Source organism: Pecten maximus, chromosome 1 (assembly GCF_902652985.1).
Source record: "Pecten maximus chromosome 1, xPecMax1.1, whole genome shotgun sequence".
NCBI classification, from domain to species: Eukaryota; Metazoa; Mollusca; class Bivalvia; order Pectinida; family Pectinidae; genus Pecten; species Pecten maximus.
In genome coordinates this window covers 8,713,649-8,737,738 of record NC_047015.1, presented here as the reverse complement: position 1 = coordinate 8,737,738, position 24,090 = coordinate 8,713,649, and the positions used below count along the sequence as shown (strand labels likewise).

Genomic DNA, 24,090 nt, shown 5'->3' with positions numbered 1-24,090 from the left:
TATCATTGTTTACAGGAGACAGTGGTGATGACTGTTGGTCGTGATTTTATCTTCCCCCTTCACATCACGGTTAACTTGTTGCTGACCACACCGCCAGATTCTGGCTATCCTGCCATCAACATGGACTGTGCCACAATAAAGGCAGGACTCCGAGGGGACAGAGAGGTGGACAGTCACTGTGACACTGGTGTACAGACTGTATATGAACAGCAAGTGAGACTGTGTGATATGGGAGTACAAACTATCTCATCTATAGGACATCTGGTACATGATAAGGGAGTACAGACAATCTCTTGTGCCAGTCAACATGTGGTATGATAGGTCTACATCATCCTCTGTCGGTCATACAATACAGAATACAAACTTTGTCAATTGGCCAACTAGTGCATTTGTAGACTTTTGACAAGGGAGACAATCTAGTGGTCAGATAACATGTGGTATGATAAAGGAATGAAATCTTGTGGTCAGATAACGTGGTATGATAAAGGAATGAAATCTTGTGGTCAGATAACATGTGGTATGATAAAGGAATAAAATCTTGTGGTCAGATAGCGTGGTATGATAAAGGAATGAAATCTTGTGGTCAGATAGCGTGGTATGATAAAGGAATGAAATCTTGTGGTCAGATAACATGTGGTATGATAAAAGAATGAAATCTTGTGGTGAGATAACATGTGGTATGATAAAAGAATAAAATCTTGTGGTCAGATAACATGTGGTATGATAAAGGAATGAAATCTTGTGGTCAGATAACATGTGGTATGATAAAAGAATGAAATCTTGTGGTCAGATAACATGTGGTATGATAAAGGAATGAAATCTTGTGGTCAGATAATATGTGGTATGATAAAGGAATGAAATCTTGTGGTCAGATAGCGTGGTATGATAAAGGAATGAAATCTTGTGGTCAGATAACATGTGGTATGATAAAGGAATGAAATCTTGTGGTCAGATAACGTGGTATGATAAAGGAATGAAATCTTGTGGTCAGATAACATGTGGTATGATAAAGGAATGAAATCTTGTGGTCAGATAGCGTGGTATGATAAAGGAATGAAATCTTGTGGTCAGATAACATGTGGTATGATAAAGGAATGAAATCTTGTGGTCAGATAGCGTGGTATGATAAAGGAATGAAATCTTGTAGTCAGATAGCGTGGTATGATAAAGGAATGAAATCTTGTGGTCAGATAACATGTGGTATGATAAAGGAATGAAATCTTGTGGTCAGATAACATGTGGTATGATAAAGGAATGAAATCTTGTGGTCAGATAACATGTGGTATGATAAAGGAATGAAATCTTGTGGTCAGATAACATGTGGTATGATAAAGGAATGAAATCTTGTGGTCAGATAGCATGTGGTATGATAAAGGAATGAAATCTTGTGGTCAGATAGCATGTGGTATGATAAAGGAATGAAATCTTGTGGTCAGATAGCATGTGGTATGATAAAGGAATGAAATCTTGTGGTCAGATAGCATGTGGTATGATAAAGGAATGAAATCTTGTGGTCAGATAGCATGTGGTATGATAAAGGAATGAAATCTTGTGGTCAGATAACAAGTGGTATGATAAAGATAAAGAGGCAGCAATAGCAGTAGGAAAATTATTGTAATTTAACTTGTATGAAATATCCAGGTGAGCAATGGAGGCTTGCTAGGCCACTGGTTGCTTATTCATATGAAATTAAGTTCATAAAATACCTTCTGATGTCAAAAATCAAGGTCGTAAGATCAAAACGTCAAGGTCAATTTTATATGAAATCTTGTGTCAGTCAACCTGGTATGATAAAGGTGTACATTATTTTGATTCAGTCAACCTGGGGTATGATAAAGGTGTGGGGCCGGGGTGGCTGAGTGGTTAAGGTGTACCGACACTTTATCACTAGCCCTCCACCTCTGGGTTGCGAGTTCGAAACCTACGTGGGGCAGTTGCCAGGTACTGACCGTAGGCCGGTGGTTTTTCTCCTGGTACTCCGGCTTCCCTCCACCTCCAAAACCTGGCACGTCCTTAAATGACCCTGGGTGTTAATAGGACGTTAAACAAAAACAAACAAACCAAAATGATATAGATGTACATTATCTTGTGTCAGTCAACCTGGAGTATGATATAGGTGTACATTGTCTTGTGTCAGTCAACCTAGGGTATGATATAGGTGTACATTATCTTGTGTCAGTCAACATGGGGTATGATATAGGTGTACATTGTCTTGTGTCAGTCAACATGGGGTATGATATAGGTGTACATTATCTTGTGTCAGTCAACCTGGAGTATGATATAGGTGTACATTGTCTTGTGTAAATCAACCTGGGGTGTGATAAAAAAATACATTCACTGAGTCACTTGTGGTTTTTTTAATTCATAATGAGTGCAGAATGGATTAATATGAAATGTCCACATTTAATAATGTACACTCAGGAAAACTTTTTACGAATTTGTACTCCCAAGTTTTATTTGAAATAAAAAAAAAAATGAATAAATAAAAAATGAAATTTTAAAAGATATCAACGTGATTTTGTTATTTTGTAAGATTTTTTAAAAGCTGTCAACACACCACATAATGATAAATTCTGCTTGTACAGTAATGTATTATATTTAAATACTCCTTTTTTTAACAGTTAATTGTGGGCATGTAACCAAGGTCTGGTTGGTTAATAAGTGCCCTGGTCTTACAACTCTTGTGTCGTTCTACACCTCCAAGTGACCATTTGACGGCCCCATTACACTGTCGATCCAGCTTTGGTAGTAGGTTACACGTGTGTAAATCCCAGGAAAGTCCTCCCTCCCACATTCATACCCTGTGGATACAACCCCTACCAGTTTCCAGCGATTATCCTCTGGACTCTGACACATCAGCGGTCCGCCAGAATCACCCTGTAAAGTACAGCTGATTGTCAGTATTGCTATTCAAAACTCACAAATCTTTACTAAACATTAATATTAACTACTGTACATGTATATGTATTCCTTGAATATGATTCAAACTTCAATACAATGTCTAAAATGACTGATATATAGAATGTTAGAAACGTTACAGAAGCTACATCAACACATTACCTCACATACATCATCATTATCAGCATATTACCTAACATACATCATCATTATCAGCATATTACCTAACATACATCATCACTATCAACAGCTTACCTAACATACATCATCACTATCAGCAGCTTACCTAACATACATTATCATTATCAACAGCTTACCTAACATACATCATCACTATTTACAGATTACCTAACATACATCATCACTATCAACAGCCTACCTAACATACATCATTATCAGCAGCTTACCTAACATACATCATCACTATCAACAGATTACCTAACATACATCATCACTTTTAACAGATTATCTAACATACATCACTATAAACAGATTACCTAACATACATCATCACTATCAACAGCTTACCTAACATACATCATCACTATCAACAGCTTACCTAACATACATCATCACTATCAACAGCTTACCTAACATACATCAGCACTATCAACAGATTACCTAACATACATCATCACTATCAACAGCTTACCTAACATACATCATCACTATCAACACATTACCCAACATACATCATCACTATCAACAGCTTACCTAACATACATCATCACTATCAACAGATTACCTAACATACGTCATCACTATCAACAGCTTACCTAACATACATCAACAGATTACCTAACATACATCATCACTATCAACAGCTTACCTAACATACATCATCACTATCAACAGATTACCTAACATACATCATCACTATCAACAGCTTACCTAACATACATCAACAGATTACCTAACATACATCATCACTATCAACAGATTACCTAACATACATCATCACTATCAGCAGCTTACCTAACATACATCATCACTATCAACAGATTACCTAACATACATCATCACTATCAACAGCTTACCTAACATACATCATCATTATCAACAGATTACCTAACATACATCATCACTATCAACAGATTATCTAACATACATCATCATTATCAACAGCTTACCTAACATACATCATCACTATTTACAGATTACCTAACATACATCATCACTATCAACAGCTTATCTAACATACATCATCACTATCAACATATTACCTAACATACATCATCACTATCAACAGATTACCTAACATACTTCATCACTATCAGCAATTTACTTACCCTTCCCTCTCAATATAACACTACTTTACCAATCCTATGTTTTCATTATCACCACCTTACCAATCCTATGTTTTCATTATCACCACCTTACCAATCCTATGTCATCCTTATCACCACCTTACTAATCCTATGTTGTCATTATCACCACCTTACCAATCCTATGTTTTCATTATCACCACCTTACCAATCCTGTTTTCATTATCACCACCTTACCAATCCTGTTTTCATTATCACCACCTTACCAATCCTATATCATCCTTATCACCACCTTACCAATCCTGTTTTCATTATCACCACCTTACCAATCCTGTTTTCATTATCACCACCTTACCAATCCTATATTTTCATTATCACCACCTTACCAATCCTATGTTTTCATTATCACCACCTTACCAATCCTATATTTTCATTATCACCACCTTACCAATCCTATATCATCCTTATCACCACCTTACCAATCCTGTTTTCATTATCACCACCTTACCAATCCTGTTTTCATTATCACCACCTTACCAATCCTATATTTTCATTATCACCACCTTACCAATCCTATGTTTTCATTATCACCACCTTACCAATCCTATGTTTTCATTATCACCACCTTACCAATCCTATATTTTCATTATCACCACCTTACCAATCCTATATCATCCTTATCACCACCTTACCAATCCTATGTTGTCATTATCACCACCTTACCAATCCTGTTTTCATTATCACCACCTTACCAATCCTATGTCATCCTTACCACCACCTTACCAATCCTATGTCATCCTTATCACCACCTTACCAATCCTATGTCATCCTTATCACCACCTTACCAATCCTATGTCATCCTTATCACCACCTTATCTATCCTATGTCACCCTGGTCACCACCTTACCAATCCTAGGTCACCCTGATCACCACCTTACCAATCCTATGTCACCCTAACCACCACCTTACCAATCCTATGCTTTCATTATCACCACCTTACCAATCCTGTTTTCATTATCACCACCTTACCAATTCTGTTTTCATTATCACCACCTAACCAATCCTATGTTTTCATTATCACCACCTTACCAATCCTATATTTTCATTATCACCACCTTACCAATCCTATGTTTTCATTATCACCACCTTACCAATCCTATGCTTTCATTACCACCACCTTACCAATCCTATGTTTTCATTATCACCACCTTACCAATCCTGTTTTCATTATCACCACCTTACCAATCCTATATTTTCATTATCACCACCTTACCAATCCTATGTTTTCATTATCACCACCTTACCAATCCTATGTTTTCATTATCACCACCTTACCAATCCTATATTTTCATTATCACCACCTTACCAATCCTATATCATCCTTATCACCACCTTACCAATCCTGTTTTCATTATCACCACCTTACCAATCCTGTTTTCATTATCACCACCTTACCAATCCTATATTTTCATTATCACCACCTTACCAATCCTATGTTTTCATTATCACCACCTTACCAATCCTATGTTTTCATTATCACCACCTTACCAATCCTATATTTTCATTATCACCACCTTACCAATCCTATATCATCCTTATCACCACCTTACCAATCCTATGTTGTCATTATCACCACCTTACCAATCCTGTTTTCATTATCACCACCTTACCAATCCTATGTCATCCTTACCACCACCTTACCAATCCTATGTCATCCTTATCACCACCTTACCAATCCTATGTCATCCTTATCACCACCTTACCAATCCTATGTCATCCTTATCACCACCTTATCTATCCTATGTCACCCTGGTCACCACCTTACCAATCCTATGTCACCCTGATCACCACCTTACCAATCCTATGTCACCCTAACCACCACCTTACCAATCCTATGCTTTCATTATCACCACCTTACCAATCCTGTTTTCATTATCACCACCTTACCAATTCTGTTTTCATTATCACCACCTAACCAATCCTATGTTTTCATTATCACCACCTTACCAATCCTATATTTTCATTATCACCACCTTACCAATCCTATGTTTTCATTATCACCACCTTACCAATCCTATGCTTTCATTACCACCACCTTACCAATCCTATGTTTTCATTATCACCACCTTACCAATCCTGTTTTCATTATCACCACCTTACCAATCCTATATTTTCATTATCACCACCTTACCAATCCTATGTTTTCATTATCACCACCTTACCAATCCTATGTTTTCATTATCACCACCTTACCAATCCTATATTTTCATTATCACCACCTTACCAATCCTATATCATCCTTATCACCACCTTACCAATCCTGTTTTCATTATCACCACCTTACCAATCCTGTTTTCATTATCACCACCTTACCAATCCTATATTTTCATTATCACCACCTTACCAATCCTATGTTTTCATTATCACCACCTTACCAATCCTATGTTTTCATTATCACCACCTTACCAATCCTATATTTTCATTATCACCACCTTACCAATCCTATATCATCCTTATCACCACCTTACCAATCCTATGTTGTCATTATCACCACCTTACCAATCCTGTTTTCATTATCACCACCTTACCAATCCTATGTCATCCTTACCACCACCTTACCAATCCTATGTCATCCTTATCACCACCTTACCAATCCTATGTCATCCTTATCACCACCTTACCAATCCTATGTCATCCTTATCACCACCTTATCTATCCTATGTCACCCTGGTCACCACCTTACCAATCCTATGTCACCCTGATCACCACCTTACCAATCCTATGTCACCCTAACCACCACCTTACCAATCCTATGCTTTCATTATCACCACCTTACCAATCCTGTTTTCATTATCACCACCTTTCCAATTCTGTTTTCATTATCACCACCTAACCAATCCTATGTTTTCATTATCACCACCTTACCAATCCTATATTTTCATTATCACCACCTTACCAATCCTATGTTTTCATTATCACCACCTTACCAATCCTATGCTTTCATTACCACCACCTTACCAATCCTATGTTTTCATTATCACCACCTTACCAATCCTGTTTTCATTATCACCACCTTACCAATTCTGTTTTCATTATCACCACCTTACCAATCCTATGTTTTCATTATCACCACCTTACCAATTCTGTTTTCATTATCACCACCTTACCAATTCTGTTTTCATTATCACCACCTTACCAATCCTGTTTTCATTATCACCACCTTACCAATTCTGTTTTCATTATCACCACCTTACCAATCCTGTTTTCATTACCACCACCTTACCAATCCTATGTCACCCTGGTCACCACCTTACCTATCCTATGTTTTCATTATCACCACCTTACCAATCCTATGTTTTCATTATCACCACCTTACCAATCCTGTTTTCATTATCACCACCTTACCAATTCTGTTTTCATTATCACCACCTTACCAATCCTATGTTTTCATTATCACCACCTTACCAATTCTGTTTTCATTATCACCACCTTACCAATTCTGTTTTCATTATCACCACCTTACCAATCCTGTTTTCATTATCACCACCTTACCAATTCTGTTTTCATTATCACCACCTTACCAATCCTGTTTTCATTACCACCACCTTACCAATCCTATGTCACCCTGGTCACCACCTTACCTATCCTATGTTTTCATTATCACCACCTTACCAATCCTATGTTTTCATTATCACCACCTTACCAATCCTGTTTTCATTATCACCACCTTACCAATCCTATGTCATCCTTATCACCACCTTACCAATTCTGTGTTTTCATTATCACCACCTTACCAATCCTATGTCATCCTTATCAACACCTTATCAATCCTATGTTTTCATTATCACCACCTTGTCAATCCTATGTCATCCTTATCACCACCTTACCAATTCTGTGTTTTCATTATCACCACCTTACCAATCCTGTGTTTTCATTATCACCACCTTACCAATCCTATGTTTTCATTATCACCACCTTACCAATCCTGTTTTCATTATCACCACCTTACCAATCCTGTTTTCATTATCACCAGCAGAACAACCCTACAATATAACTAACGTCACCTTACCATGCATGAATCATGTCCTTCGTCTGAACCTGCACAGATGTTTGACTGGGCGATGTAGAAGGTGTATGGTATTGAAGCTGTGTACAAGTCACTGCATTGGTCATTGTCAACCAAATAGACAGAGGCCATGAGAGGAATGAAATTACCAAAACCGGAGGGATCTGAAAAGTTAGAAGGAGTACAATGACAATGGTACAGTTATAAAGTCGTACAAACGAGATAAAAAGTCGCATGAATGAGATAAAAAAATTGTACAAATGAGAAAAAAAATTATATGAATGAGATGATAAAGCGACAGATTAATTAATACTTCATTGAAGGTTGTTTGTTTTCAGACATTCAATTAGTGAGTGAAAGGGCAGTAAAACGAACAGCTAAAGCACTTAGTTATTCAGACTTAGCGGAGATTGCAGTTTTGATGGAACACTACTAATGATGGAACACTGTACTAATGATGGAACACTGTACTAATAATGGAACACTCTGTACTAATGACGGAACACTGTACTAATGATGGAACACTCTGTACTAATGAAGGAACACTGTACTAATGATGGAACACTGCAATAATGATGGAACACTCTTTACTAATGATGGAACACTCTGTACTAATGACGGAACACTCTGTACTAATGATGGAACACTTTGTACTAATGATGGAACACTCTGTAATAATGACAGAACACTCTTTACTAATGACGGAACACTGTACTAATGATGGAACACTCTGTACTAATGATGGAACACTTTGTACTAATGACGGAACACTCTGTACTAATGACGGAACACTGTACTAATGATGGAACACTGTACTAATGACGGAACACTGTACTAATGACGGAACACTCTGTACTAATGACAGAACATTGTACTAATGATGGAACACTGTGCTAATGATGGAACACTCTGTACTAATGATGGAACACTGTACTAATGATGGAACACTCTGTACTAATGACGGAACACTGTACTAATGATGGAACATTGTACTAATGATGGAACACTGTGCTAATGATGGAACACTCTGTACTAATGATGGAACACTGTACTAATGATGGAACACTGTATAAATGATGGAATACTCTGTTCTAATGATGGAACACTACTAATGATGGAACACTCTGTACTAATGATGGAACACTCTGTAATAATGATAGAACACTGTAATAATGATGGAACACTGTACTAATGATGGAACACTCTGTACTAATGATGGAACACTCTGTACTAATGATGGAACACTCTGTACTAATGATGGAACACTGTACTAATGATGGAACACTCTGTACTAATGATGGAACACTGTACTAATGATGGAACACTCTGTACTAATGATGGAACACTCTGTACTAATGATGGAACATTCTGCACTAATGACGGAACACTCTGTACTAATGACGGAACACTGTACTAATGATGTAACACTGTACTAATGATGGAACACTCTGTACTAATGATGGAACACTCTGTACTAATGATGGAACACTCAGTACTAATGATGGAACACTCTGTACTAATGATGGAACACTGTAATAATGACGGAACACTGTCCTAATGATGGAACACTCTTTACTAATGATGGAACACTTTGTACTAATGATGTAACACTCTGTAATAATGACAGAACACTCTGTACTAATGATGGAACACTCTGTACTAATGACGGAACACTGTACTAATGATGGAACACTGTACTAATGATAAATCACTCTGTATAATGATGGAACACTCTGTACTAATGATGGAACACTCTGTACTAATGATGGAACACTGTACTAATGACGGAACACTCTGTACTAATGACGGAACACTCTGTACTAATGATGGAACACTCTGTACTAATGATGGAACACTCTGTACTAATGATGTAACACTGTACTAATGATGGAACACTCTGTACTAATGATGGTACACTCTGTACTAATGATGGAACACTCAGTACTAATGATGGAACAATCTGTACTAATGATGGAACACTGTAATAATGACGGAACACTCTGTCCTAATGATGGAACACTCTTTACTAATGATGGAACACTGTACTAATGACGGAACACTCTGTACTAATGACGGAACACTCTGTACTTATGACGGAACACTCTGTACTAATGACGGAACACTCTGTACTAATGATGAAACACTGTACTAATGACGGAACACTCTGTACTAATGACGGAACACTCTGTACTAATGATGGAACACTCTGTACTAATGACGGAACACTGTACTAATGACGGAACACTGTACTAATGATGGAACACTCTGTACTAATGATGGAACACTGTATAATGATGGAACACTCTGTACTAATGACGGAACACTGTTCTAATGACGGAACACTCTGTACTAATGACGGAACACTGTGTACTAATGATGGAACACTCTGTACTAATGACGGAACACTGTACTAATGATGGAACACTGTACTAATGATGGAACACTCTGTACTAATGACGGAACACTCTGTACTAATGATGGAACATTGTACTAATGATGGAACACTGCTAATGATGGAACACTCTGTACTAATGATGGAACACTGTACTAATGACGGAACACTGTACTAATGACGGAACACTCTGTACTAATGATGGAACATTGTACTAATGATGGAACACTGTGCTAATGATGGAACACTCTGTACTAATGATGGAACACTCTGTACTAATGATGGAACACTCTGTAATAATGATGGAACACTCTGTAATAATGATGGAACACTCTGTACTAATGATGAAACACTCTACTAATGATGGAACACTCTGTACTAATGACGGAACACTCTGTACTAATGATGGAACACTGTACTAATGATGGAACACTGTACTAATGACGGAACACTCTGTAGTAATGACGGAACACTGTACTAATGACGGAACACTCTGTACTAATGACGGAACACTCTGTACTAATGATGGAACACTGTACTAATGACGGAACACTCTGTACTAATGACGGAACACTCTGTACTAATGATGAAACACTGTACTAATGACGGAACACTCTGTACTAATGACGGAACACTCTGTACTAATGATGGAACACTCTGTACTAATGACGGAACACTCTGTACTAATGACGGAACACTCTGTACTAATGATGGAACACTGTACTAATGATAAATCACTCTGTACTAATGATGGAATACTCTGTATAATGATGGAACACTCTGTACTAATGATGGAACAATGTACTAATGATGGAACACTCTGTACTAATGATGGAACACTGTACTAATGATGGAACACTGTAATAATGATGGAACACTGTACTAATGATGGAACACTCTGTACTATTGATGGAACACTCTGTACTAATGATGGAACACTGTACTAATGATAAATCACTCTGTACTAATGATGGAACACTCTGTACTAATGACGGAACACTGTACTAATGATAAATCACTCTGTACTAATGATTGAACACTCTGTACTAATGATGGAATACTCTGTACTAATGATGGAACACTGTACTAATGACGGAACACTCTGTACTAATGATGGAACACTCTGTAGGAACACTGTACTAATGACGGAACACTCTGTACTAATGATAGAACACTACTAATGATGGAACACTACTAATGACGGAACACTCTGTACTAATGACGGAACACTCTGTAGGAACACTGTACTAATGACGGAACACTCTGTACTAATGACGGAACACTCTGTAGGAACACTACTAATGACGAGACACTCTGTACTAATGATGGAACACTCTGTACTAATGATGGAACACTCTGTACTAATGATGGAACACTCTGTACTAATGATGCAACACTCTACTAATGACGGAACACTCTGTAGGAACACTACTAATGACGAGACACTCTGTACTAATGATGGAACACTGTACTAATGATGGAACACTGTACTAATGATGGAACACTCTGTACTAATGATGGAACACTGTACTAATGATGGAACACTACTAATGATGGAACTCTCTGTACTAATGACGGAACACTCTGTATTAATTATGGAACACTCTGTACTAATGACGGAACACTCTGTATTAATGATGGAACACTCTCTACCATCAGAACCGAATTGGTCCTTGTTGATTCTCAAGTACCACTTGGATCCAAGATGACGGAAGTGTCCTTCTTCATATGTCACGCAATCGTACTTTTTGTTGTAACGAGATGGGAACTCTTCATTAACAATGTAATCTTATAAATGATACATTTTGTGAATATCCATGTTTGATGGAACCATTCAGGTATTGATTTTACATCCGTTATGTTGTAAACAAAATGGAAAATATTAGTTTTTATGTTTGAAGCCAGCAACGACCGCCATCTTTGGAGCTCACTTGAGATTCAATTGCGACCCATTTGATTTTATCGTACCAATTCAGTACAACTGGTACGAACCCGATAAAGGAACACACGACAGGTCGAACCAACTTTTAGTGGTTTTAGAGTACAGTGGAATATAATAATCGTATACAAAACGTTGTTCTATCAAGCTATATCTCATGTTAAATAATCATAATGAAAATACATCCGCTCAATAAAATAATCAATTGTTCTTTAAACTGTTTTAAGCTAGATATTGATATTACCATTATGTTAAACTTTCAGCATTATATTAGTTAGTTACATTTTTATTTCCTTGTGAACAAACTAGAGCAGAATTTTTCAGTTTTCGAAATGTTATTTTACATACAATGAAGATCGTGTCTATTCTGACAAAGCCAGATTAATAATAAACACCTCACACCCCGACAGCAACAACTTACGATAAGACACTTGGCCCCACCCCGCGACAGAACATTGATGACCAGGTTGGAACTCTCCTTCATCTAGATCAGCGATGTCTTCAAGTTGTAGCTGTGGGATCGGATTCAACTTCAGTAGAGCTATGTCATTACGTAGGGGCCTAACTACAACATGTACAGAGATATAATGTCAACCAAAACATACACATATGCTACAACGTGTACAGATATACTACAACGTGTACAGATATACTACAACGTGTACAGATATACTACAACGTGTACAGATGTACTACAACATGTACAGATATATACTACAATGTGTACAAATATACTACAACGTGTACAGATATACTACAACGTGTACAGATATACTATAACGTGTACAGATAAACTACAACGTGTACAGATATACTACAACATGTACAGATATACTACAACGTGTACAGATATATACTACAATGTGTACAGATATACTACAACGTGTACAGATATACTACGTGTACATATACTACAACATGTACAGATATACTACAATGTGTACAGATATACTACAACGTGTACAGATATACTACAACGTGTACAGATATACTACAATGTGTACAGATATATACTACAACGTGTACAGATATATACTACAATGTGTACAGATATACTACAATGTGTACAGATATACTACAACGTGTACAGATATACTACAACGTGTACAGATATATACTACAATGTGTTCAGATATACTACAACGTGTACAGATATACTACAACGTGTACAGATATACTATAACGTGTACAGATATACTACAATGTGTACAGATATATACTACAATGTGTACAGATATATACTACAATGTGTACAGATATATACTACAACGTGTACAGATATATACTACAATGTGTACAGATATACTACAACGTGTACAGATATACTACAACGTGTACAGATATACTACAATATGTACAGATATACTACAACGTGTACAGATATATACTACAATGTGTACAGATATACTTTAACGTGTAGAGATAGTAAACTAAAACATACACATTTACTATGACGTGTACAGAGAAACGATCTGGGATGTAAAATTGATGATAAAATCGATTATATTGATGACATACCTGTAAAGTTTCTATATGAAGGTGTATTTCGTCTATGTTTGCTATAAATTCCCCAGCGTCCATCCGGTACTGATTGTATTCACCTATCACGACACGCCAGTTGTTGGGATTGCTGAAGCCGACATGGGCGTCTTCACTGCAGTGGAAAAAAAAGAAGGTTTCTTACATACCATAATCACATACATTTACTAAAACTGTGAGTGTCCATACCTCTAATGTGACTTGTCAAGTGGCCGTACCCGTAGCCGTTACTCTCCCCGGGCTACACCTTGTTATTCCCTACTCAACTCCTCATAGTTTCTCGTTCACTCTCGAACCTCAGAATTTACCACAGTGTATAGATAAAACCGTACTATTGTAGAACTGATTTTAATCTTTCAACTTCAAAGTGATCCCAGAGGAATCTCCGCGCCCACTATGAATGTCTTAATTTGTTCTATGTAAGACTGGTCTTCTCTCTATTTTTTCCTTCTTTCTGTTTTTCTCTTAATAATCTGATAACAAGGTCAGGTGGAATCTATACCCGAAGTTTAAGGGATATCCGTCTAGCATTTTTCAAGAAATAACGATAACAAACTTCAATTCTCAAAATTCAATATGGGCGCCTGTCAGCCATTTTGTTTTTCTGTTCAAAAATCAGAATAAATTGACACAACAAGGGACCAAGTGGATTTTTTTTGATAATTTGATAACAAGGGGAACCAGAAATCTAAAAAGAACTTTCTATTAGTTAGAAATATCAATACTAAACTTAGAGTATCTGCCATTTTGTTTTCTGGAATATACTTAGAATCTAATGGGTACAACTAGGCACAAAGCAAACCCACGTATATATATAGTTATAAAATTTGATGAAATAATCCTTCCGGTACTTCTTAAGAAGAGTGAAATGATAACAAGAATTGATTGATGGGCTATATTCCTTTTGAACCCTGATTTGTGAGGTTCAACGCACTTCGCTTTAAGAGGTATGGCGCATATTGGCCTGTTTCGACCTAACGGTGACCGTTTTCAAAATCAAAAAAATAAATGTTTAAAACTCAGTTTTTGAATACAAACCTTAAATCTATAATATATACAAATTATTATTGTTTGTTCATTGCAATGAATATTTCATTAAATGACCGTAAAGTTGCATCATCGGGCTATTTGCAACTTTCGATGGGGGTTTTCCCGCATTCGTATAATTTTTTTTACATAGAGCGCATCGGAAGACCAACTTTTACAATGTCTTATTTCATTCTATGTACCAAAAGACAACTAAAATCCTATTCTTAAAAAGTGGTCCTCCGATGCGCTGTTATCGAAAAATTGAAAAAACGTAGTTGATAAAATATTTTAATTCTAGCATTGCTAGACTGACTATAACTGATAACATAAACTTCACATTGCCGTAAGTCCGCATAGCTCATATGGTAGAACCATTGCTTTCACCAAGATGTATCATGTTCATATTTTGTTATGTTTCTAAAAATAATACCATTTTTTTTTTATCGTATTTGAAAGATATTTTCAACAATAAATGCATATTTGATATGAAATATTTAGTATAAAGACGGAAATGTTGAGATAAAAAAAAGCACTTTGATTAAAAAAAGCCTGATTGAAATAATAACCGATTTACTCCGTATCATTCAAAGTAAAATATAAATGAACTCCAGCTTCGACAACAGGCATATAATTATTACATGGATGAGTAGTGCAAAATTCCTATTTAACATGTCAATTTTACTTTAATTCATATGGTATTGATTAACTACATGCATGTAATCCGTTCACAACACACCACGCGCCAATGGACCATGACGATCTATTTTGGTACTGTGGGAATCACTGTGGTCACATGATATTTTTATCTGTATTTTTAGCCCAGACTATCGCTGTACGTGGCCTAGGTCAGGATAGGCGGAAAACGACCATACCTCTTTGGGTTCATTCCGTCACTAAAACAGTACGTGCTCATGGAGATCAAACGATAAATTGTGGGGGAAACAATAGACGGACGAAGAGTACTTTAGATAACCCACCGACATCAGATGGTGGGCTAAAATATCAGAATGGGTGTAGCCACTTTGTTAGTAATTGAATACAGTGTCCGAATCTCCATTGGCGATACATAAAATAAGTGGCCCATCCCAATTGAGATAACCTTAACATTTATCCAAATGGTCCGCGCCCATGGGCAACAATTGAGAAACTCAATGGCACTCACAACAGAAGTGACAAAGCCTAGCGGTGAGGACCCTAGCGAGATTACCTGAAGCAGTGTCCTGCGGTGAGGACCCTAGCGAGATTACCTGAAGCAGTGTCCTGCGGTGAGGACCCTAGCGAGATTACCTGAAGCGTGTCCTGCGGTGAGGACCCTAGCGAGATTACCTGAAGCAGTGTCCTGCGATGAGGACCCTAGCGAGATTACCTGAAGTAGTGTCCTGCGGTGAGGACCCTAGCGAGATTACCTGAAGCAGTGTCCTGCGGTGAGGACCCTCGCTTGAGGACCCTAGCGGGATTACCTGAAGCAGTGTCCTGCGGTGAGGACCCTAGCGAGATTACCTGAAGCAGTGTCCTGCGGTGAGGACACTAGCGAGATTACCTGAAGCGGTGTCCTGCGGTGAGGACCCTAGCGAGATTACCTGAAGTAGTGCCTGCGGTGAGGACCCTAGCGAGATTACCTGAAGCGGTGTCCTGCGGTGAGGACCCTAGCGAGATTACCTGAAGCGGTGTCCTGCGGTGAGGACCCTAGCGAGATTACCTGAAGCGGTGTCCTGCCGTGAGGACCCTAGCGAGATTACCTGAAGCAGTGTCCTGCGGTGAGGACCCTAGCGAGATTATCTGAAGCAGTGTCCTGCGGTGAGGACCCTAGCGAGATTACCTGAAGCAGTGTCCTGCGGTGAGGACCCTAGCGAGATTACCTGAAGCAGTGTCCTGCGGTGAGGACCCACACGGGAGCTGTGCTGATGATGGTACCACCACATACGTGACGCATGCCTGTTTTCTCTGTAAACTCGATCGGACGTAAGAAATGAAGCGATACCAACCATGGCCATTGGTCACGCTCCATTGGTGTGCCCCCCACCACACGCTTTACAGCCTTCCCGGCATTGCTGGTGTCGTGTGATGCTGTGTCCGCCATCCGTGTCCATACCGCTTCGCGCCTCATACCTAATGGGGTTTCATCTCTTTTTAAGGCATTGTCTACTTCTTTTGTTAGGATCTTTTGTAGTCGTCTCTCCATTCGCCGAATACCATCTACAGAGTTAACATAGTTGGCCTTACATCCGAGAACTAGGACTATGAATGCCACCACTGAAAAAGTTAATAAAATTTATGGTCATCTCAATCTTCATTTCTGAAAAGGTCAGCTGTGTAGTTACATTGTCATAAAAATGCTGCACCACTGATGATATAAAGACCCTTTTTAGCTACCATCCGTCCAACAAGAGTGATACATTGTTTATAACTTGCTTCATAAGTTTATTGTTTTTGTTTATTTATTCCTCAACACTCGCGAAACAAGTTATATATCAACTTATATTAATCACGCTTTTTGGCCCTGATGAAAGCGTGCGAGGGGTCTGGCTGTGGGAGGAAACCGGACCCGGGGAAAACCCACGTGGTCAGGCAGGTTTTAATAAATCATGAAGGTAACTCAATCGCAACATCTCGGGGAAATATCCGGCAACACTCGGAAATCTACTCCGAGTAGATTTCCGAGTGTTGCCGGAAATTTCCCCGAGATGTTGCGATTGGAAGGTAACTGCTACTTTTAACATGGGTTCAGGACCGTATCTTGGTTTTTCCAACCCATTCTGGAGTTCCACATTCTTTATCCCTAACAAAGTCCTCGAAGGGTATACATGTACGTATTCTTGCTTCATCGACGACGCCCACCATGCAATTCCTGGTCAATACGGGTTAAGTCACATTTTCAAAAAAACGACTATTGTGATGACATCGAACACGCCTGACTTCATATTGCGCATGAAATAGAAATATCTTGATATCGACCATATACCCGTTGTTTTTGTCAATCTGCATCTCGAAAAAATGTGTAGTTCATTTTTCCTCCTATAGTCAACATCCGTCCCGGAAATCGTGAAAATACATGTAGTAATAAATCCTTAGATATACTGTAGACTCAACTCTAATATGTAAAAAAAAAACGAATGTGAAATTAGCGGGGATGTTACTATATAGAAATCGAAAATTCACATCGGCTAATTTCCCATTTCTAGATAGTAACATGCCCACCTCTCCTATAATACACTAACGATATTTATCGGTTAATTTTCCATTTCTAGATAGTAACATCCCACCCTCTCCTACACTATACTAACGGTATCTATCCATTTCTAGATAGTAAAATCCCCTCCTCTCCTACAATATACTAATGGCATCTATCGGTTAATTTTCTATTTCTAGATAGTAGCATCCCCTCCTCTTATACAATACTTAAAGTATTATACTAACGGTATTTATCGGTTCATTTTTCATTTCTAGATAGTAACACCCCCTCCTCTCCTTCAATGTAATAACGGTATTTGTCGGTTAATTTCCCATTTCTAGACAGTAACATCCCCTCCTCTGCTACAATATACTAACGGTATTTTTCGGCTAATTTTCCATTTCTCCTAACCCAATCTACAGTGTTCGCATGCCAAAGCTTATACCTATAGATATATTGATAAGCAAGGAAGTCCCCCTTTTCGTACAGAAATAACTGATTAAGAAGAAGACAGAAAATCATGCGTGTCACAAACATTTCCAAGCTTGATTGTTACATACGGTATGATATAGGCCCGCACTACATCCTTACTTACGGTATGAATGACGATCCATGTTCGGGAACACTCCTTTGTTTAATGTCAGTCCAACTGGCATGGAGTGTAAGGTTTCCTGCACTGATGCAGTAAATATCGAAACTGCAACAACTGACATTTTATAATACATGTAAATGATCCCAACTATATCTTCACTTACGGTATGAATGACGATCCATGTTCGGGAACGCCCCTTTGTTTAAGGTCACTCCGATTGGAATGGAGTGTTAGGTTTCCTTCCGTGGTATAGTGAATATTCAAAATGCAGCAACTGACATTTTATAACATGTACACTTGTTGTCAACAGGGTCACTTAATTAGATCATTCATTCGTCATTATCCAAACGACTGATAATGTCTTATCTAAACAGCTACTAATAGTTGTTTTGGATAATTGATGTATGTGATGAAATGCATGCCATCATTACTAATGATTGTTCAGCAATTACAGTAGATAAATACCATATTTTACAGCAAAGCCTCTGGATTTGTCATCACAGTAACTAGTATGCAAGTATATATACCGATCGTGTGACCCTTGTGTATCGTATATGTATATCACTCCAATTGAGTCTAACATTACTTTGGTGAGAACTTTCGAACACCTATTTACTGAATGCTAAGGACCGCCCCCCCCCCCCCCCCCCCCCCAATTTTTGATATTTCATTGTCAATAAGATGGACAACTGTCCGATTGTATAGGTGCAAGGCAACTAACATGTACGTGATGAAGTTAACCACCCGTTTGTATTTGTTGATAGTTTATTTGTACTTACAATCTCTCATCTCGTGCCGTCTCTTCCCGATATTGTTCTGTCTTTGCTATTATTTTGTGTTCTCTCAGAATGCTCCAAAGTTCTTTTGATTTTAAATAGCTCACACTTACAATACTAGGGAACTCTCTATGTTCCCCTATCGATGGCAACTCTTTACGCTCTCCAAACGGAGTTATCTCTCCCCTCTCCATCCAGTGGGAGTTATCCCTCCCCTCTCCATCCAGTGGGAGTTATCCCTCCCCTCTCCATCCAGTGGGAGTTATCCCTCCCCTCTCCGTCCAGTGGGAGTTATCCCTCCCCTCTCCATCCAGTGGGAGTTAGCCCTCCCCTCTCCGTCCAGTGGGAGTTATCCCTCCCCTCTCCGTCCAGTGGGAGTTATCCCTCCCCTCTCCGTCCAGTGGGACTTATCCCTCCCCTCTCCGTCCAGTGGGAGTTATCCCTCCCCTCTCCATCCAGTGGGAGTTATCTCTCCCCTCTCCATCCAGTGGGAGTTATCCCTGCCCTCTCCATCCAGTGGGAGTTATCCCTGCCCTCTCCATCCAGTGGGAGTTATCCCTGCCCTCTCCATCCAGTGGGAGTTATCCCTGCCCTCTCCATCCAGTGGGAGTTATCCCTGCCCTCTCCATCCAGTGGGAGTTATCCCAGCCCTCTCCATCCAGTGGGAGTAATCCCTGCCCTCTCCATCCAGTGGGAGTTATCCCTGCCCTCTCCATCCAGTGGGAGTTATCCCTGCCCTCTCCATCCAGTGGGAGTTATCCCTGCCCTCTCCATCCAGTGGGAGTTATCCTTCCCCTCTCCATCCAGTGGGAGTTATCTCTCCCCTCTCCATCCAGTGGGAGTTATCCCTCCCCTCTCCATCCAGTGGGAGTAATCCCTCCCCTCTCCATCCAGTGGGAGTTATCCCTCCCCTCTCCATCCAGGGAAGATCCCATTTGAGCTGTCTAGACTCCCCCATCCATAGGAGCAATCCTTTCATTCTTCCAGGGGAGTTCTCCCTTCTATATCCATAGGAGTTTCTCCCTTCCCCGTCTAGAGGGGCTATCTTTACTCTTCCATCCATAGGAGTAATCATTTACTTCCTCAAGGGGAGTTCTTCCTTCTCTTTTCATGGGAGTTTCCCTCTTCTCCGTCCAGAGGAGCTCTCCTTTACTTCCCCGGGATGAGTTCTCCCTTCTATATCCAGGGGAGTTTCCCCCTTCCCCGTCCATTTGAGCTGTCTTTACTCCCCCATCCATAGGAGCAATCCTTTACTTCCTCCAGGCGAGTTCTCCCTTCTATATCCAGGGGAGCCCCCTTTACTACCCCATCTATAGCGACTCTCCTTTACTTCTTCAATGGAAAACCTCTCTCCTTCCTTTCCCATCAAGGGGAGCTTTCTCTACTCCCCATCCATGGGATCTCTCCTTTACTTCTTCCAGGAAAGTTCTCCTTTCTCCATCCAGGAGAGTTTTCCCTTCCCCGTCCAAGTGTGCTGTTTATCCCCCCTCACCAAAGGAGCCTTCCTTTACTCCCTCTGGGGGGGTTCTCCCTTCACCGTCCAGTCTAGGGGAGCTCTCATTTGCTCCCTCCAGTGGAGATTCCCTTTATCCATCCATCGACGTTCTCTCTCCTCCTTCCCTATCCAGGGGAGCTCTCCTTTATTCCATCCAGGAGAGTTTCCCCTTCTCTCTATACCTTAGTTTAATAACTTCCATTCTGTCACACCCATTGTACATAAAAGTATAAAGGCACGTAAGACCAGTGGTTTTTATCAGTTTCCCCTCCACTGGTTAGGTGTTGTTTCTTACCATGTTTACCGATAAACATACTAGCTTTGGCGGGAGATGCTCCCTTGATCTGTCGATCTGCCAGAACCATCATGTGCCGCTCCCTGACATGCTGACCGTCTATAGGCAATGCGCACTTCTTTTTATCAAGCTTACACACCTACTTGTCCGCAACAGCTGTTGTTTACCCATTAATGATCAACTCATATTGTTAATATTGGTGAGAGTTCAATCATAAGTAGTGGATTGATAGCAGACCCAGAAACATTACGTATACGATCTATGAACATGAAAAGTGGCTGGGATGCCTGTTGATGTCCTACCGTCTAGATAGTCAATGGAGGCTGTAAACGTTGTTCTGACAAAAATGAGAGAAGCTGCAAAATAACGGGATAAAACACAGAAATATGTAACTTCCTCTAGAACATAAAGTTTAATTAAACGAACACAGATATAATCATTAAAAAACATGTAAAGGGACTCGGAGACTCTCACAGAGATTATTTACACCAGGAACATGGCAAACTGTTTTGATCTCTTGTATTGACAGAATTACGTTTTGTCATAACAGCAGTAAAAATAATTTTTGGAATGATTCATTTAATTAAGACAAACTTGGTCGAAATAGAAGAGTTATTATCCAGATATAAATTATCAAAAACAATAAGTCTATAACAGCAATGTTTTTCTAAAGATGGTATACAAAGGGAGTAATAGCAGTTAATGATCTAAAAAAAAAAGAGGAAATAATTGTCATTATTTTCTGGGTTTCAGAGAAATAAGTGGTGTTGTATAATGTCCTCACAATACCAGGGTGTTATTATCATAGGTGGTCGACGTGGCTTCAATAGGGTACCCAGCGATGCCAAGAAATTTAGAATTTTTATAAAAAAAAAAAGCACAAAAGAAAACTTATGTAATTGAAACTTGTAGAAAAAAATGGGGTTTCAAAATATCATTAAAACGCAAATGTGAATGCATGACTAAGTCAATAGTTAAAAAAGATTGTAAGGAAAATATGGCAGCAACACTATGATTAGTGTATAGGTGTAAATGGTAGGTGTGACTTTTTAACTATCAGTGATTAGTGTACAGGTGTAAATGGTAGGTGTGACTTTTTAACTATCAGTGATTATTTTACAGGTGTAAATGGTAGGTGTGACTTTTTAACTATCAGTAATTATTGTACAGGTGTAAATGGTAGGTGTGACTTTTTAACTATCAGTGATTAGTGTACAGGTGTAAATGGTAGGTGTGACTTTTTAACTATCAGTGATTAGTGTACAGGTGAAATGGTAGGTGTGACTTTTTAACTATCAGTGATTATTTTACAGGTGTAAATGGTAGGTGTGACTTTTTAACTATCAGTAATTATTGTACAGGTGTAAATGGTAGGTGTGACTTTTTAACTATCAGTGATTAGTGTACAGGTGTAAATGGTAGGTGTGACTTTTTAACTATCAGTGATTAGTGTACAGGTGTAAATGGTAGGTGTGACTTTTTAACTATCAGTGATTAGTGTACAGGTGTAAATGGTAGGTGTGACTTTTTTTAACATGTCGTTAACTGAAGTTTCTGTTTACCTTGGGGCCAGGGCTGTTATGCGTTTTTAAATGTAATTTAAATTAATAATCATATCCATAGTAACTCGGCTCGAATTCCCTCTGATCATATCAAGCATTGTAGGAGCTAGCTACCTGTTGTTTACAAATTGATTGTCACGCATGCGAATTATTCAAGCCGATAAGCCCTGGATGTCTTCAGACCTAAGAAAAAATATGAGAGCTCGTGATAGATTTAGGAAAATAGCCAAACGTACCAATCATCCACGGGACATAGCTAAATTCAAAAATCGGCGAAATAAAGTGAATAATATGAAAAAGTATGCACGACAGTCTTTTTATGAAAATGTTGGAAATCTTATTGAGTTTTTTCATTCGTCTGATCCTAAAAACTATTGGCGACTTGTCAAAAGGTTGATGGGGAATTCGGAGACATCACGTCCTATCCCTACTTTAGCTGATCCAATTTCGGAACGTTTATTAGTCGATGATAAGGCCAAATGTAATGCATTGAACGACTATTTTTGCAGTATCTCTAGCATAGATGACAACAATAACGATGTTCCTTTGTTAGAACCTAAAACAGAGAGTTCTTTTGAGTTACCTGTAATAAGTCAAAATGACATATCTGATGTTTTGATGAATTTAAAACTTGGTAAAGCTTCTGGCTCTGATGAAATTAGCCACTATATGTTGAGGTATACTGCTAAAACTGTATGTAGACCACTTGAATTGCTTTTTAATTTGTCGTTATCAACTGGTATTTATCCCGATACTTGGAAATTTGCTAAAGTGATACCTCTTTTTAAGAAGGGTGATAGGCATTCTCCTTCTTATTATAGACCTATATCACTTTTGTCCTCTGTTGGTAAAACATTTGAAAGAGTTATCTTCAAGTATTTACATAATTATTTTCTTGAAAATTCACTTTTCTATCAGTATCAATCAGGATTTATGCCGGGTCACTCGACCGTATATCAATTAATTGATTTATATCATAACATTTGCCTTGATCTAGAAGAAAAAACACATTCTTGTTTAGTTTTCTGTGATATTTCTAAAGCGTTTGACAGGGTTTGGCATAAAGGTTT

At 38.6% G+C, this 24,090-nt stretch overlaps 3 protein-coding genes across 4 annotated transcripts in view; 2 read left to right on the top strand and 1 right to left on the bottom strand.

The window, feature by feature from the left end:
- LOC117324021 (germ cell-less protein-like 1) overlaps positions 1-1,293 on the top strand; it is a 36,641-nt gene extending 35,348 nt beyond the window's left edge. For both annotated transcript variants that reach the window (XM_033879620.1, XM_033879630.1), the window contains one exon: positions 16-1,293. In XM_033879620.1, coding sequence (XP_033735511.1) covers positions 16-318 — 303 coding nt within the window. In that variant the 3' untranslated portion in view covers positions 319-1,293. The remainder of the gene's footprint in view (positions 1-15) is intronic.
- Positions 1,294-2,341: 1,048 nt separating this feature from the next.
- Positions 2,342-19,039, bottom strand: LOC117344611 (chymotrypsin-like elastase family member 2A). Its single transcript, XM_033907768.1, has 7 exons — positions 18,896-19,039; positions 16,988-17,381; positions 14,079-14,214; positions 13,348-13,354; positions 12,982-13,125; positions 8,233-8,393; positions 2,342-2,877 (listed from the first exon to the last, which is right to left on the bottom strand). The coding sequence occupies exons 1-7, from the start codon at positions 19,023-19,025 to the stop codon at positions 2,692-2,694; spliced, it is 1,158 nt and encodes a 385-aa protein (XP_033763659.1). The 5' UTR covers positions 19,026-19,039; the 3' UTR covers positions 2,342-2,691.
- A 774-nt stretch (positions 19,040-19,813) lies between these two features.
- On the top strand, positions 19,814-20,542 carry LOC117343784 (vegetative cell wall protein gp1-like). The gene has a single exon (XM_033906673.1). It carries the CDS (start codon positions 19,814-19,816, stop codon positions 20,540-20,542), a length of 729 nt encoding a protein of 242 aa, XP_033762564.1.
- Positions 20,543-24,090: the final 3,548 nt, after the last annotated feature.

Excerpts from the sequence above, each read along its gene's own strand:
- LOC117344611 (XM_033907768.1), bottom strand. The coding sequence starts at position 19,025 with ATGTATTATAAAATGTCAGTTGTTGCAGTTTCGATATTTACTGCATCA. Across the intron at positions 8,394-12,981 it reads GTGGGGCCAAGTGTCTTATC|ATCCCTCCGGTTTTGGTAAT; the intron begins GTAAGTTGTTGC and ends CTAACTTTTCAG. Across the intron at positions 2,878-8,232 it reads AAGGACATGATTCATGCATG|GGTGATTCTGGCGGACCGCT; the intron begins GTAAGGTGACGT and ends TGTACTTTACAG.
- LOC117343784 (XM_033906673.1), top strand. The coding sequence starts at position 19,814 with ATGGCAACTCTTTACGCTCTCCAAACGGAGTTATCTCTCCCCTCTCCA.